The 15,962-nt window shown below is 47.3% G+C and overlaps 2 protein-coding genes and 1 long non-coding RNA gene across 18 annotated transcripts in view; all 3 read left to right on the forward strand.

The window, feature by feature from the left end:
- Positions 1 to 15,962, forward strand: part of LOC118382629 (ankyrin-3-like) — a gene marked incomplete at its 5' end in the record, with an annotated part of 106,151 nt that overhangs the window by 65,177 nt on the left and 25,012 nt on the right. The window contains 3 exon segments of the mRNA XM_052500491.1: positions 9,940 to 10,014; positions 11,864 to 11,995; positions 15,633 to 15,776. Coding sequence (XP_052356451.1) covers positions 9,940 to 10,014; positions 11,864 to 11,995; positions 15,633 to 15,776 — 351 coding nt within the window.
- Positions 943 to 5,028, forward strand: LOC127917112 (uncharacterized). 14 transcript variants are annotated; one of them, XM_052500483.1, is made up of 5 exons: positions 943 to 3,879; positions 3,997 to 4,152; positions 4,192 to 4,230; positions 4,651 to 4,725; positions 4,990 to 5,028. In XM_052500483.1, exon 1 carries the CDS (start codon positions 2,487 to 2,489, stop codon positions 3,666 to 3,668), a length of 1,182 nt encoding a protein of 393 aa, XP_052356443.1. In that variant the 5' UTR covers positions 943 to 2,486; the 3' UTR covers positions 3,669 to 3,879; positions 3,997 to 4,152; positions 4,192 to 4,230; positions 4,651 to 4,725; positions 4,990 to 5,028. The 14 variants fall into 14 exon arrangements, with proteins under 14 accessions (XP_052356443.1, XP_052356444.1, XP_052356436.1 ...); XM_052500484.1 differs by lacking the exon at positions 4,651 to 4,725 and adding an exon at positions 4,837 to 4,911; XM_052500476.1 differs by lacking the exon at positions 4,651 to 4,725 and adding exons at positions 4,309 to 4,347; positions 4,387 to 4,461 and having other exon boundaries at positions 3,997 to 4,269; positions 4,837 to 5,004.
- On the forward strand, positions 12,153 to 13,322 carry LOC127917114 (uncharacterized). Of its 3 annotated transcripts, none has more exons than XR_008096972.1 (3): positions 12,153 to 12,166; positions 12,417 to 12,495; positions 12,598 to 13,322. It is a non-coding gene; the product is annotated as an uncharacterized LOC127917114 (long non-coding RNA). The 3 variants fall into 3 exon arrangements; XR_008096973.1 differs by having other exon boundaries at positions 12,649 to 13,322; XR_008096971.1 differs by having other exon boundaries at positions 12,155 to 12,166; positions 12,417 to 12,546; positions 12,978 to 13,322.

Here is a 15,962-nt window from a genome sequence, read left to right on the forward strand (position 1 = left end):
CCTCTAATGAGGCCCCTGTTAGACCAGCCCCTGACTGCGTAAAGGCCTGTAATGAGGCCCCTGTTAGACCAGCCCCTGACTGGGTAGAGGCCCCTCCAGAATATCAAGTCCCTGACTGTCTTTCAGACCACTGCCTCTGGCAGTACCATTCAGAGCACCACACCAGCCCCTGGCAGTACCATTCAGAGCACCACACCAGCCCCTGGCAGTACCATTCAGAGCACCACACCAGCCCCTGGCAGTACCATTCAGAGCACCACACCAGCCCCTGGCAGTACCATTCAGAGCACCACACCAGCCCCTGGCAGTACCATTCAGAGCACCACACCAGACCCTGGCAGTACCATTCAGAGCACCACACCAGCCCCTGGCAGTACCATTCAGAGCACCACACCACACCCTGGCAGTACCATTCAGAGCACCACACCAGCCCCTGGCAGTACCATTCAGAGCACCACACCAGCACCCTGGCAGTACCATTCAGAGCACCACACCACACCCTGGCAGTACCATTCAGAGCACCACACCAGCCCCTGGCAGTACCATTCAGAGCACCACACCAGCCCCTGGCAGTACCATTCAGAGCACCACACCAGCCCCTGGCAGTACCATTCAGAGCACCACACCAGCCCCTGGCAGTACCATTCAGAGCACCACACCAGCCCCTGGCAGTACCATTCAGAGCACCACACCAGCCCCTGGCAGTACCATTCAGAGCACCACACCACACCCTGGCAGTACCATTCAGAGCACCACACCAGACCCTGGCAGTACCATTCAGAGCACCACACCAGACCCTGGCAGTACCATTCAGAGCACCACACCAGACCCTGGCAGTACCATTCAGAACACCACACCAGCCCCTGGCAGTACCATTCAGAGCACCACACCACCCTGGCAGTACCATTCAGAGCACCACACCAGACCCTGGCAGTACCATTCAGAGCACCACACCAGCCCCTGGCAGTACCATTCAGAGCACCACACCAGCCCCTGGCAGTACCATTCAGAGCACCACACCACACCCTGGCAGTACCATTCAGAGCACCACACCAGCCCCTGGCAGTACCACTCAGAGCACCACACCAGCCCCTGGTAGTCAAATCAAATCAAATGTATTTATATAGCCCTTCGTACATCAGCTGATATCTCAAAGTGCTGTACAGAGACCCAGCCTAAAACCCCAACAGCAAGCACTGCAGGTGTAGAAGCACCACACCAGCCCCTGGCAGTACCATTCAGAGCACCACACCAGCCCCTGGCAGTACCATTCAGAGCACCACACCAGCCCCTGGCAGTACCATTCAGAGCACCACACCAGCCCCTGGCAGTACCATTCAGAGCACCACACCAGCCCCTGGCAGTACCATTCAGAGCACCACACCACACCCTGGCAGTACCATTCAGAGCACCACACCAGGCCCTGGCAGTACCATTCAGAGCACCACACCAGCCCCTGGCAGTACCATTCAGAGCACCACACCAGACCCTGGCAGTACCATTCAGAACCCCACACCAGCCCCTGGCAGTACCATTCAGAGCACCACACCACACCCTGGCAGTACAATTCAGAGCACCACACCAGACCCTGGCAGTACCATTCAGAGCACCACACCAGCCCCTGGCAGTACCATTCAGAGCACCACACCAGCCCCTGGCAGTACCATTCAGAGCACCACACCACACCCTGGCAGTACCATTCAGAGCACCACACCAGCCCCTGGCAGTACCACTCAGAGCACCACACCAGCCCCTGGTAGTCAAATCAAATCAAATGTATTTATATAGCCCTTCGTACATCAGCTGATATCTCAAAGTGCTGTACAGAGACCCAGCCTAAAACCCCAACAGCAAGCACTGCAGGTGTAGAAGCACCACACCAGCCCCTGGCAGTACAATTCAGAGCACCACACCAGACCCTGGCAGTACCATTCAGAGCACCACACCCTGGCAGTACCATTCAGAGCACCACACCACACCCTGGCAGTACCATTCAGAGCACCACACCAGCCCCTGGCAGTACCATTCAGAGCACCACACCAGCCCCTGGCATTCAGAGCACCACACCAGCCCCTGGCAGTACCATTCAGAGCACCACACCAGCCCCTGGCAGTACCATTCAGAGCACCACACCAGCCCCTGGCATTCAGAGCATAACAATGGTGTCAAGTCAAAAGACTCCAATGTTGCCTCTAAATTCTCCACCCTTAAAATTGACTTCAAGACATCTTCGGCAATAGAGCCTAGTGGCTAGAGCGTTGGGCCAGTAACTGAAAGGTTGCTGGATCAAATCCCTGACAAAGTAAAAATCTGTCATTCTGCTCCTGATTAAGGCAGGTGTTCCACTGGCGCCGAAGACGTGGATATCGATTATGGCAGCCCCCCACACCTCTCTGATTCAGAGGGATTGGGTTAAATGCGGAAGACACATTTCATTTGAATGCATTCAGTTGTACAACTGACTAGGTATCTCCCTTTCCCTTTCAATGGATTCAGACGAGTCCAGAGCCTCAGCCAGTTCCCAACAGACAGAGATAGACTGGAGTAGAGAGAGACAGGCGTACCAGAGCCTAGACTATGGTTCAGCACCTCTAACAGGGAACAGCAGTATCAACCATAACATGCCAGAGGTAACCCCTAACCTCCATGCTAACCTCATCCAGCCTGGTAGTATAGTATTCAGTCTGCTGTCTTCCTCGGAGCCCACTCTACAACAGGTCAGCAGATTTGAGGCAGCTTTCAGCATACTGGAGGAGAACAAATCAAATCAAATAAAATGTATTTATATAGCCCTTCGTACATCAGCTGATATCTCAAAGTGCTGTACAGAAACCCAGCCTAAAACCCCAAACAGCAAGCAATGCAGGTGTAGAAGCACGGCACGGAACAGGGTGGAGGTAGCCTTCAGCATACTGGAGGACAACAGGGTGGAGGCAGCCTTCAGGAGACTGGAGGAGAACAGGGTGGAGGTAGCCTTCAGCAGGCTGGAGGAGAACATGGTGGAGGAGAACAGGGTGGAGGCAGCCTTCAGCAGGCTGGAGGAGAACAGGGTGGAGGTAGCCTTCAGCAGGCTGGAGGAGAACAGGGTGGAGGCAGCCTTCAGCAGGCTGGAGGAGAACATGGTGGAGGAGAACAGGGTGGAGGCAGCCTTCAGCAGGCTGGAGGAGAACAGGGTGGAGGTAGCCTTCAGCAGGCTGGAGGAGAACAGGGTGGAGGCAGCCTTCAGCAGGCTGGAGGAGAACCGGGTGGAGGCAGCCTTCAGCAGACTGGAGGAGAACATGGTGGAGGAGAACAGGGTGGAGGCAGCCTTCAGCAGGCTGGAGGAGAACAGGGTGGAGGCAGCCTTCAGCAGGCTGGAGGAGAACCGGGTGGAGGCAGCCTTCAGCAGGCTGGAGGACAACAGGGTGGAGGCAGCCTTCAGCAGGCTGGAGGACAACAGGGTGGAGGCAGCCTTCAGCAGGCTGGAGGAGAACATGGTGGAGGCAGCCTTCAGCAGACTGGAGGAGAACCGGGTGGAGGCAGCCTTCAGCAGGCTGGAGGACAACAGGGTGGAGGCAGCCTTCAGCAGGCTGGAGGACAACAGGGTGGAGGCAGCCTTCAGCAGGCTGGAGGAGAACATGGTGGAGGCAGAGCATGGTGGAGGCAGAGCAGTAGAATGGGCCAAGTGACAGGTAGTGTATCTAAAGACAGGTCAGGTGTGGCCTCTAGTAGCACATCAGATAACAACAGGTCAGGTGTGGCCTCTAGCAGCACATCAGATAACAACAGGTCAGGTGTGGCCTCTAGCAGCACATCAGATAACAGGTCAGGTGTGGCCTCTAGTAGCAGATCAGATAACAACAGGTCAGGTGTGGCCTCTAGTAGCAGATCAGATAACAGGTCAGGTGTGGCCTCTAGCAGCAGATCAGATAACAACAGGTCAGGTGTGGCCTCTAGCAGCACATCAGATAACAACAGGTCAGGTGTGGCCTCTAGCAGCAGATCAGATAACAACAGGTCAGGTGTGGCCTCTAGCAGCACATCAGATAACAACAGGTCAGGTGTGGCCTCTAGCAGCAGATCAGATAACAACAGGTCAGGTGTGGCCTCTAGTAGCAGATCAGATAACAACAGGTCAGGTGTGGCCTCTAGTAGCAGATCAGATAACAACAGGTCAGGTGTGGCCTCTAGCAGCACATCAGATAACAACAGGTCAGGTGTGGCCTCTAGCAGCAGATCAGATAACAACAGGTCAGGTGTGGCCTCTAGTAGCAGATCAGATAACAACAGGTCAGGTGTGGCCTCTAGTAGCAGGTCAGATAACAACAGGTCAGGTGTGGCCTCTAGTAGCAGATCAGATAACAACAGGTCAGGTGTGGCCTCTAGCAGCACATCAGATAACAACAGGTCAGGTGTGGCCTCTAGCAGCAGATCAGATAACAGGTCAGGTGTGGCCTCTAGTAGCAGGTCAGATAACAACAGGTCTGGTGTGGCCTCTAGTAGCAGATCAGATAACAGGTCAGGTGTGGCCTCTAGTAGCAGGTCAGATAACAACAGGTCTGGTGTGGCCTCTAGTAGCAGATCAGATAACAGGTCAGGTGTGGCCTCTAGCAGCACATCAGATAACAACAGGTCAGGTGTGGCCTCTAGCAGCACATCAGATAACAACAGGTCAGGTGTGGCCTCTAGTAGCAGATCAGATAACAGGTCAGGTGTGGCCTCTAGCAGCACATCAGATAACAACAGGTCAGGTATGGCCTCTAGCAGCAGATCAGATAACAGGTCAGGTGTGGCCTCTAGTAGCAGATCAGATAACAGGTCAGGTATGGCCTCTAGCAGCACATCAGATAACAACAGGTCAGGTGTGGCCTCTAGTAGCAGATCAGATAACAGGTCAGGTGTGGCCTCTAGCAGCACATCAGATAACAACAGGTCAGGTGTGGCCTCTAGCAGCACATCAGATAACAACAGGTCAGGTGTGGCCTCTAGCAGCAGATCAGATAACAACAGGTCAGGTGTGGCCTCTAGTAGCAGATCAGATAACAACAGGTCAGGTGTGGCCTCTAGCAGCACATCATATAACAACAGGTCAGGTGTGGCCTCTAGCAGCAGATCAGTAGCAGGACAGAACACAACATGCTTCAGTGGGATTACACCATTACACCATGTTGCCAATGAAGAGCAAAATTAACTGATAATGAAGATATCACATCAATATCAGAAGCCTCTCAGCACTCCTCCTTCAATATATTTAAGCCCAATACTACATCCAGATTTACAACTACATCCAGATTTACTACTACATCCAGATTTACTACTACATCCAGATTTACAACTACATCCAGTTTTACAACTACATCCAGATTTACTACTACATCCAGATTTACAACTACATCCAGATTTACAACTACATCCAGATTTACTACTACATCCAGATTTACTACTACATCCAGATTTACTACTACATCCAGATTTACTACTACATCCAGATTTACAACTACATCCAGATTTGCTACTACATCCAGATTTACTACTACATCCAGATTTACAACTACATCCAGGACCACTACTACATCCAGATTTACTACTACATCCAGATTTACTACTACATCCAGATTTACAACTACATCCAGATTTGCTACTACATCCAGGACCACTACTACATCCAGATTTGCTACTACATCCAGATTTACTACTACATCCAGATTTACAACTACATCCAGGACCACTACTACATCCAGATTTACTACTACATCCAGATTTACAACTACATCCAGATTTACTACTACATCCAGATTTACAACTACATCCAGATTTACAACTACATCCAGATTTACTACTACATCCAGATTTACTACTACATCCAGATTTACTACTACATCCAGATTTACAACTACATCCAGATTTACTACTACATCCAGGACCACTACTACATCCAGATTTACTACTACATCCAGATTTACTACTACATCCAGGACCACTACTACATCCAGATTTACTACTACATCCAGATTTACAACTACATCCAGATGTACTACTACATCCAGATTTACTACTACATCCAGGACCACTACTACATCCAGATTTACTACTACATCCAGATTTACTACTACATCCAGATTTACTACTACATCCAGGACCACTACTACATCCAGATTTACTACTACATCCAGATTTACTACTACATCCAGGACCACTACTACGTCCAGGTCCACTACTACATCCAGGACCACTACTACATCCAGGTCCACTACTACATCCAGATTTACTACTACATCCAGATTTACTACTACATCCAGGACCACTACTACATCCAGATTTACTACTACATCCAGATTTACAACTACATCCAGATGTACTACTACATCCAGATTTACTACTACATCCAGGACCACTACTACATCCAGATTTACTACTACATCCAGATTTACTACTACATCCAGATTTACAACTACATCCAGATTTACTACTACATCCAGATTTACTACTACATCCAGATTTACTACTACATCCAGGACCACTACTACATCCAGATTTACTACTACATCCAGATTTACTACTACATCCAGATTTACTACTACATCCAGGACCACTACTACATCCAGATTTACTACTACATCCAGATGTACTACTACATCCAGATTTACTACTACATCCAGGACCACTACTACATCCAGATTTACTACTACATCCAGGACCACTACTACATCCAGATTTACTACTACATCCAGGACCACTACTACATCCAGATTTACTACTACATCCAGATTTACTACTACATCCAGGACCACTACTACATCCAGATTTACTACTACATCCAGGTCTACTACTACATCCAGATTTACTACTACTTCCAGGTCCACTACTACATCCAGTTTTACTACTACATCCAGGTCCACTACTACATCCAGGTCCACTACTACATTCAGATTTACTACTACATCCAGATTTACTACTACATCCAGATTTACTACTACATCCAGGTCCACTACTACATTCAGATATACTACTACATCCAGGTCCACTACTACATCCAGATTTACTACTACATCCAGGTCCACTACTACATTCAGATTTACTACTACATCCAGATTTACTACTACATCCAGATTTACTACTACATCCAGATTTACTACTACATCCAGGACCATTACTACATCCAGATTTACTACTACATCCAGATTTACTACTACATCCAGATTTACTACTACATCCAGGACCACTACTACATCCAGATTTACTACTACATCCAGGACCACTACTACATCCAGATTTACTACTACATCCAGATTTACTACTACATCTAGGTCCACTACTACATCCAGATTTACTACTACATCCAGATTTACTACTACATCCAGGACCACTACTACATCCAGATTTACTACTACATCCAGGACCACTACTACATCCAGATTTACTACTACATCCAGGACCACTACTACATCCAGATTTACTACTACATCCAGATTTACTACTACATCCAGATTTACTACTACATCCAGGACCACTACTACATCCAGATTTACTACTACATCCAGGACCACTACTACATCCCGATTTACTACTACATCCAGATTTACTACTACATCCAGATTTACTACTACATCCAGGACCACTACTACATCCAGATTTACTACTACATCCAGATTTACTACTACATCCACATTTACTACTACATCCAGATTTACTACTACATCCAGGACCACTACTACGTCCAGGTCTTGTAGAGACGTGAGAGCAGAGTTTGAGCAGGCCTGCAGAGAGAAGACGAGAAGGAGATGGAAGGAGGAGAGGAGGAGCAGTAGGCCGGCTGCAGGAAAGGAGAAGGAATGCAGTCAGGTTGCAGGGTCCAACATGGCCAACATCATGGAGACCAAGCCTGTAAAACGTTACACTTCTTGATCTTTAGTGCATGAGCTGTTGTGATTGGCTGTGATGTGACTTAACTGCAGCTGTCATTCTGTCATCTCTGTGTCCTGTCCAACCAGACTTAGGAGATGTATGAACTGTCCAACCAGACTTAGGAGATGTATTAACTGTCCAACCAGACTTAGGAGATGTATGAACTGTCCAACCAGACTTAGGAGATGTATTAACTGTCCAACCAGACTTAGGAGATGTATGAACTGTCCAACCAGACTTAGGAGATGTATTAACTGTCCAACCAGACTTAGGAGATGTATGAACTGTCCAACCAGACTTAGGAGATGTATTAACTGTCCAACCAGACTTAGGAGATGTATGAACTGTCCAACCAGACTTAGGAGATGTATGAACTGTCCAACCAGACTTGGGAGATGTATTAACTGTCCAACCAGACTTAGGAGATGTATTAACTGTCCAACCAGACTTAGGAGATGTATTAACTGTCCAACCAGACTTAGGAGATGTATGAACTGTCCAACCAGACTTAGGAGATGTATTAACTGTCCAACCAGACTTAGGAGATGTATGAACTGTCCAACCAGACTTAGGAGATGTATTAACTGTCCAACCAGACTTAGGAGATGTATTAACTGTCCAACCAGACTTAGGAGATGTATGAACTGTCCAACCAGACTTAGGAGATGTATTAACTGTCCAACCAGACTTAGGAGATGTATGAACTGTCCAACCAGACTTAGGAGATGTATTAACTGTCCAACCAGACTTAGGAGATGTATGAACTGTCCAACCAGACTTAGGAGATGTATTAACTGTCCAACCAGACTTAGGAGATGTATGAACTGTCCAACCAGACTTAGGAGATGTATGAACTGTCCAACCAGACTTGGGAGATGTATTAACTGTCCAACCAGACTTAGGAGATGTATTAACTGTCCAACCAGACTTAGGAGATGTATGAACTGTCCAACCAGACTTAGGAGATGTATTAACTGTCCAACCAGACTTAGGAGATGTATGAACTGTCCAACCAGACTTAGGAGATGTATGAACTGTCCAACCAGACTTAGGAGATGTATTAACTGTCCAACCAGACTTAGGAGATGTATGAACTGTCCAACCAGACTTAGGAGATGTAGGAACTGTCCAACCAGACTTAGGAGATGTATGAACTGTCCAACCAGACTTAGGAGATGTAGGAACTGTCCAACCAGACTTAGGAGATGTATGAACTGTCCAACCAGACTTAGGAGATGTATGAACTGTCCGACCAGACTTAGGAGATGTAGGAACTGTCCAACCAGACTTAGGAGATGTATGAACTGTCCAACCAGACTTAGGAGATGTATGAACTGTCCGGCCAGACTTAGGAGATGTAGGAACTGTCCAACCAGACTTAGGAGATGTAGGAACTGTCCAACCAGACTTAGGAGATGTAGGAACTGTCCAACCAGACTTAGGAGATGTATTAACTGTCCGACCAGATTCAGAAAGAAAAGTAGGAAACAGTAGTCAGGTGCTGCAGCATGATATTGACCAGAGCACTGTACAGACGAGTAGTCTCTGGCTCGTGTAGAGCTGTGCTGAGTCTGTATCAGTATAGTAGAATAGCAGTATCAGACAGGTCTCCTCCAGCGTACACAGGTTACTGGCATGTCTCCTTTCATTTCACTCTGAAACACGTTTGGCCTTGAACACCAAGCTCCACACTATAGAGCTAGTGACATGTGGATTGGGGTGGTTTTGTTTCTGTGATGGTTTGATTGCCTGGTAGACTGGCTGGTTACCTGCCTAACACCCACTCAACAACAGATACTAGTCTGCTACTGGAACTGTCTATGTGCCTTTGTCTTGCCATTGGATCCTCACAATTCTACCTGTTACTATCTGGCTTCTGATTTGGAATGGTGCAGCCAAGTACTCCAAAATGTAGAGCGTTTACTATCATCTTACTATCCAGAGACCTCTGAAATTGATGAGGAGAATTTGGCCAGAAAAAGGCATGTTCTGTTTCTCATAAATACACAGTGATGAGATGATAACATGGTGCTGTCTGCCCCTCATCCCCACCAGGCCCTCAGAGCCCCTGTGAGAGGACTGACCTGCGGATGGCCATAGTGGCAGATCACCTGGGTCTGAGCTGGACTGGTAAGAACACAGTAGCATGTCTCCCCCTGGGGGACAGCAGTAGAATGGCAGTCTCTCTTCTACTGCAGTGACATAACTTACCAGCCACTCACACTATTACCCCACACACTGACTGGAGATGGCTAGAATACATCAGAGATTTCAGATTGTGACACCATACTGTTCCTGTTGATGACTGAGCTGGGTAGGACTTCATCTGTGTAGTCTGTTCCATCTAGAGATTACTGTCATTTTTATCAGGAGGGAAAGGGAGTGTCATGGCAGTGAGCCCAGCTCCCCTCCCTGCCTGCACTGCGGCATTACGTACATATCTGTCTGGGGGAGAGTCCCCTCCCCGCCTGCACTGCGGCATTACGTACATATCTGTCTGGGGGAGAGGAGGGGAGGAAAGAGAGGAGGGGAGGAAAGAGAGGAGGGGAGGAAAGAGAGGAGGAGAGGAAAGCAAAGAAAACAAAGACAGGAGGGGGAAGGAGAGGAGGGGAGGAAAGAGAGGAGGGGAGGAAAGAGAGGAGGAGAGGAAAGCAAAGGAAACAAAGACAGGAGGGGGAAGAAGAGGGGAGGAAAGAGAGGAGGGGAGGAAAGAGAGGAGGGGAGGAAAGAGAGGAGGAGAGGAAAGCAAAGAAAACAAAGACAGGAGGGGGAAGGAGAGGAGGGGAGGAAAGAGAGGAGGGGAGGAAAGAGAGGAGGAGAGGAAAGCAAAGGAAACAAAGACAGGAGGGGGAAGAAGAGGGGAGGAAAGAGAGGAGGGGAGGAAAGAGAGGAGGGGAGGAAAGAGAGGAGGAGAGGAAAGCAAAGAAAACAAAGACAGGAGGGGGAAGGAGAGGAGGGGAGGAAAGAGAGGAGGGGAGGAAAGAGAGGAGGAGAGGAAAGCAAAGGAAACAAAGACTGGAGGGAAAAGAAGAGGGGAGGAAAGAGAGGAGGGAGGAACAAAGATGAAGACAGGAGAGGAGGGGGAGGAAAGAGAGGAGGAGAGGAAAGCAAAGAAAACAAAGACAGGAGGGGGAAGGAGAGGAGGGGAGGAAAGAGAGGAGGGGAGGAAAGAGAGGAGGAGAGGAAAGAGAGGAGGGGAGGAAAGAGAGGAGGAGAGGAAAGCAAAGGAAACAAAGAGAGGAGGGGGAAGGAGAGGAGGGGAGGAAAGAGAGGAGGAGAGGAAAGCAAAGGAAACAAAGAGAGGAGGGGGAAGGAGAGGAGGGGAGGAAAGAGAGGAGGGGAGGAAAGAGAGGAGGAGAGGAAAGAGAGGAGGAGACTATAGCAAACAAATGAAGGCAGGAGAGGAAAAGAGAGGAGGAGAGGATAACAAAGAAAATGAAGACAGGAGAGGAGGGGGAGAGAACAGGGAGGAGAGGAGGAAAGAGAAGAGGAGACGATAGCAAACAAATGAAGACAGGAGAGGAGGGGGAGAGAACAGGGAGGAGAGGAGGAAAGAGAAGAGGAAACGATAGCAAACAAATGAAGACAGGAGAGGAGGGGGAGAGAACAGGGAGGAGAGGAGGGGGAGAGAACAGGGAGGAGAGGAGGGGGAGAGAACAGGGAGGAGAGGAGGGGGAGAGAACAGGGAGGAGAGGAGGGGGAGAGAACAGGGAGGAGAGGAGGGGGAGAGAACAGGGAGGAGAGGAGGGGGAGAGAACAGGGAGGAGAGGAGGGGGAGAGAACAGGGAGGAGAGGAGGGGGAGAGAACAGGGAGGAGAGGAGGGGGAGAGAACAGGGAGGAGAGGAGGGGGAGAGAACAGGGAGGAGAGGAGGGGGAGAGAACAGGGAGGAGAGGAGGGGGAGAGAACAGGGAGGAGAGGAGGGGGAGAGAACAGGGAGGAGAGGAGGCTAATCCATATTTAATGTGTTTCTGTTTCAGAGCTTGCCAGGGAAATGGATTTCTCCGTAGATGAGATCAATCACATCCGCGTGGATAACCCCAACTCTCTGACCACTCAGAGTTTCATGCTTTTAAAGAAATGGGTTAGCAGAGATGGTAAAAATGCCACAAGTAGGTATCCCATTTCCTCCCTGAATTGAAGGCTTGTTTTATGTAACTAGTCACTACTGAAAACAGTAGCACTGCACAGGGCACTACACAGAGCTGTCTCAGGTCATTACACAGAGCTGTCTCAGGTCATTACACAGAGCTGTCTCAGGTCATTACACAGAGCTGTCTCAGGTCATTACTCTACACAGAGCTGTCTCAGGTCATTACACAGAGCTGTCTCAGGTCATTACACAGAGCTGTCTCAGGTCATTACTCTACACAGAGGTGTCTCAGGTCATTACTCTACACAGAGCTGTCTCAGGTCACTACACAGAGCTGTCTCAGGTCATTACACAGAGCTGTCTCAGGTCATTACACAGAGCTGTCTCAGGTCATTACACAGAGCTGTCTCAGGTCATTACTCTACACAGAGCTGTTTCAGGTCATTACTCTACACAGAGCTGTCTCAGGTCATTACACAGAGCTGTCTCAGGTCATTACTCTACACAGAGCTGTCTCAGGTCATTACACAGAGCTGTCTCAGGTCATTACTCTACACAGAGCTGTCTCAGGTCAGTACTCTACACAGAGGTGTCTCAGGTCATTACACAGAGCTGTCTCAGGTCATTACTCTACACAGAGCTGTCTCAGGTCATTACACAGAGCTGTCTCAGGTCATTACTCTACACAGAGCTGTCTCAGGTCATTACACAGAGCTGTCTCAGGTCATTACTCTACACAGAGCTGTCTCAGGTCATTACACAGAGCTGTCTCAGGTCATTACTCTACACAGAGCTGTTTCAGGTCATTACTCTACACAGAGCTGTCTCAGGACATTACTCTACACAGAGCTGTCTCAGGTCATTACTCTACACAGAGCTGTCTCATGTCATTACACAGAGCTGTCTCAGGTCATTACACAGAGCTGTCTCAGGTCATTACACAGAGCTGTCTCAGGTCATTACACAGAGCTGTCTCAGGTCATTACACAGAGCTGTCTCAGGTCATTACACAGAGCTGTCTCAGGTCATTACTCTACACAGAGCTGTCTCAGGTCATTACACAGAGCTGTCTCAGGTCATTACTCTACACAGAGCTGTCTCAGGTCATTACACAGAGCTGTCTCAGGTCATTACTCTACACAGAGCTGTCTCAGGTCATTACACAGAGCTGTCTCAGGTCATTACACTACACAGAGCTGTCTCAGGTCATTACTCTACACAGAGCTGTCTCAGGTCATTACACTACACAGAGCTGTCTCAGGTCATTACTCTACACAGAGCTGTCTCAGGTCATTACACTACACAGAGCTGTCTCAGGTCATTACTCTACACAGAGGTGTCTCAGGTCATTACACTACACAGAGCTGTCTCAGGTCAGTACTCTACACAGAGGTGTCTCAGGTCATTACACAGAGCTGTCTCAGGTCATTACTCTACACAGAGCTGTCTCAGGTCATTACACAGAGCTGTCTCAGGTCATTACAGAACCAGAGCTGTCTCAGGTCATTAGAGAACACAGAGCTGTCTCAGGTCATTACACTACACAGAGCTGTCTCAGGTCATTACTCTACACAGAGCTGTCTCAGGTCATTACACTACACAGAGCTGTCTCAGGTCATTACTCTACACAGAGGTGTCTCAGGTCATTACACTACACAGAGCTGTCTCAGGTCATTACTCTACACAGAGCTGTCTCAGGTCAGAGAACCAGCCCTGTCTGACTGTAGAGAACCAGCCCTGTCTGACTATAGAGAACCAGCCCTGTCTGACTGTAGAGAACCAGCCCTGTCTGACTGTAGAGAACTAGCCCTGTCTGACTATAGAGAACCAGCCCTGTCTGTAGAGAACCAGCCCTGTCTGACTGTAGAGAACTAGCCCTGTCTGACTGTAGAAAGTGGGTAGGGGTTAATAGTGTTGTTTTGTTTAGAACGTGGGTAGGGGGTAATAGTGTTGTTTTGTTTAGAACGTGGGTAGGATGTAATAGTGTTGTTTTGTTTAGAACGTGGGTAGGATGTAATAGTGTTGTTTTGTTTAGAACATGGGTAGGATGTAATAGTGTTGTTTTGTTTAGAACGTGGGTAGGATGTAATAGTGTTGTTTTGTTTAGAACGTGGGTAGGATGTAATAGTGTTGTTTTGTTTAGAACATGGGTAGGAGGTAATAGTGTTGTTTTGTTTAGAACGTGGGTAGGATGTAATAGTGTTGTTTTGTTAGAACGTGGGTAGGATGTAATAGTGTTGTTTTGTTTAGAACGTGGGTAGGATGTAATAGTGTTGTTTTGTTTAGAACGTGGGTAGGATGTAATAGTGTTGTTTTGTTTAGAACGTGGGTAGGATGTAATAGTGTTGTTTTGTTTAGAACGTGGGTAGGATGTAATAGTGTTGTTTTGTTTAGAACGTGGGTAGGATGTAATAGTGTTGTTTTGTTTAGAACATGGTTTTGATGTAATAGTGTTGTTTTGTTTGAACGTGGGTAGGATGTAATAGTGTTGTTTTGTTAGAACGTGGGTAGGATGTAATAGTGTTGTTTTGTTAGAACATGGGTAGGATGTAATAGTGTTGTTTTGTTAGAACGTGGGTAGGATGTAATAGTGTTGTTTTGTTTAGAACATGGGTAGGATGTAATAGTGTTGTTTTGTTTAGAACGTGGGTAGGATGTAATAGTGTTGTTTTGTTTAGAACGTGGGTAGGATGTAATAGTGTTGTTTTGTTTAGAACGTGGGTAGGATGTAATAGTGTTGTTTAGAACGTGGGTAGGATGTAATAGTGTTGTTTTGTTTAGAACGTGGGTAGGATGTAATAGTGTTGTTTTGTTTAGAACGTGGGTAGGATGTAATAGTGTTGTTTTGTTTAGAACGTGGGTAGGATGTAATAGTGTTGTTTTGTTTAGAACGTGGGTAGGATGTAATAGTGTTGTTTTGTTTAGAACGTGGGTAGGATGTAATAGTGTTGTTTTGTTTAGAACGTGGGTAGGGGGTAATAGTGTTGTTTTGTTTAGAACGTGGGTAGGATGTAATAGTGTTGTTTTGTTAGAACGTGGGTAGGATGTAATAGTGTTGTTTTGTTTAGAACGTGGGTAGGATGTAATAGTGTTGTTTTGTTTAGAACGTGGGTAGGATGTAACAGTGTTGTTTTGTTTAGAACGTGGGTAGGGGGTAATAGTGTTGTTTTGTTTAGAACGTGGGTAGGATGTAATAGTGTTGTTTTGTTTAGAACGTGGGTAGGATGTAATAGTGCTGTTTTGTTTAGAACGTGGGTAGGATGTAATAGTGTTGTTTTGTTAGAACGTGGGTAGGATGTAATAGTGTTGTTTTGTTTTGTTTAGAACGTGGGTAGGATGTAATAGTGTTGTTTTGTTTAGAACGTGGGTAGGATGTAATAGTGTTGTTTTGTTTAGAACGTGGGTAGGGGGTAATAGTGTTGTTTTGTTTAGAATGTGGGTAGGATGTAATAGTGTTGTTTTGTTTAGAATGTGGGTAGGATGTAATAGTGTTGTTTTGTTTAGAATGTGGGTAGGATGTAATAGTGTTGTTTTGTTTAGAATGTGGGTAGGATGTAATAGTGTTGTTTTGTTTAGAATGTGGGTAGGATGTAACAGTGTTGTGTATTGCTGTATGTAGTGTATTAACCAGTTTGCCTGTTTCTGTCTCACTTTAGCGGATTCCCTTACAGAGGTCCTGACTAAGATCAATCGGATGGATATTGTGACATTGCTGGAAGGGCCAATATTTGACTATGGTAACATTTCAGGCACAAGATGTTTTGCTGATGATAACGCAGTTTTCCTGGATCAGTGTGATGGTAAAGTTTAGCCCCATCTAGCTGAACTCTGTCTCTCTCTTTACCTCTCCTTCTTACAGAACCAGCCAGTCTAAACTAGTCGAACATAGACCCAATCTTGGCTAAACGAGTCAAACGTAGAGCCAATCAGGCTAAACAAGTCAAACGTAGAGCCAATCAGGCTAAACAAGTCAAACGTAGAGCCAA

The sequence above is a fragment of the Oncorhynchus keta genome, unplaced genomic scaffold, assembly GCF_023373465.1.
Source record: "Oncorhynchus keta strain PuntledgeMale-10-30-2019 unplaced genomic scaffold, Oket_V2 Un_contig_10774_pilon_pilon, whole genome shotgun sequence".
In the NCBI taxonomy this organism is placed as follows: Eukaryota; Metazoa; Chordata; class Actinopteri; order Salmoniformes; family Salmonidae; genus Oncorhynchus; species Oncorhynchus keta.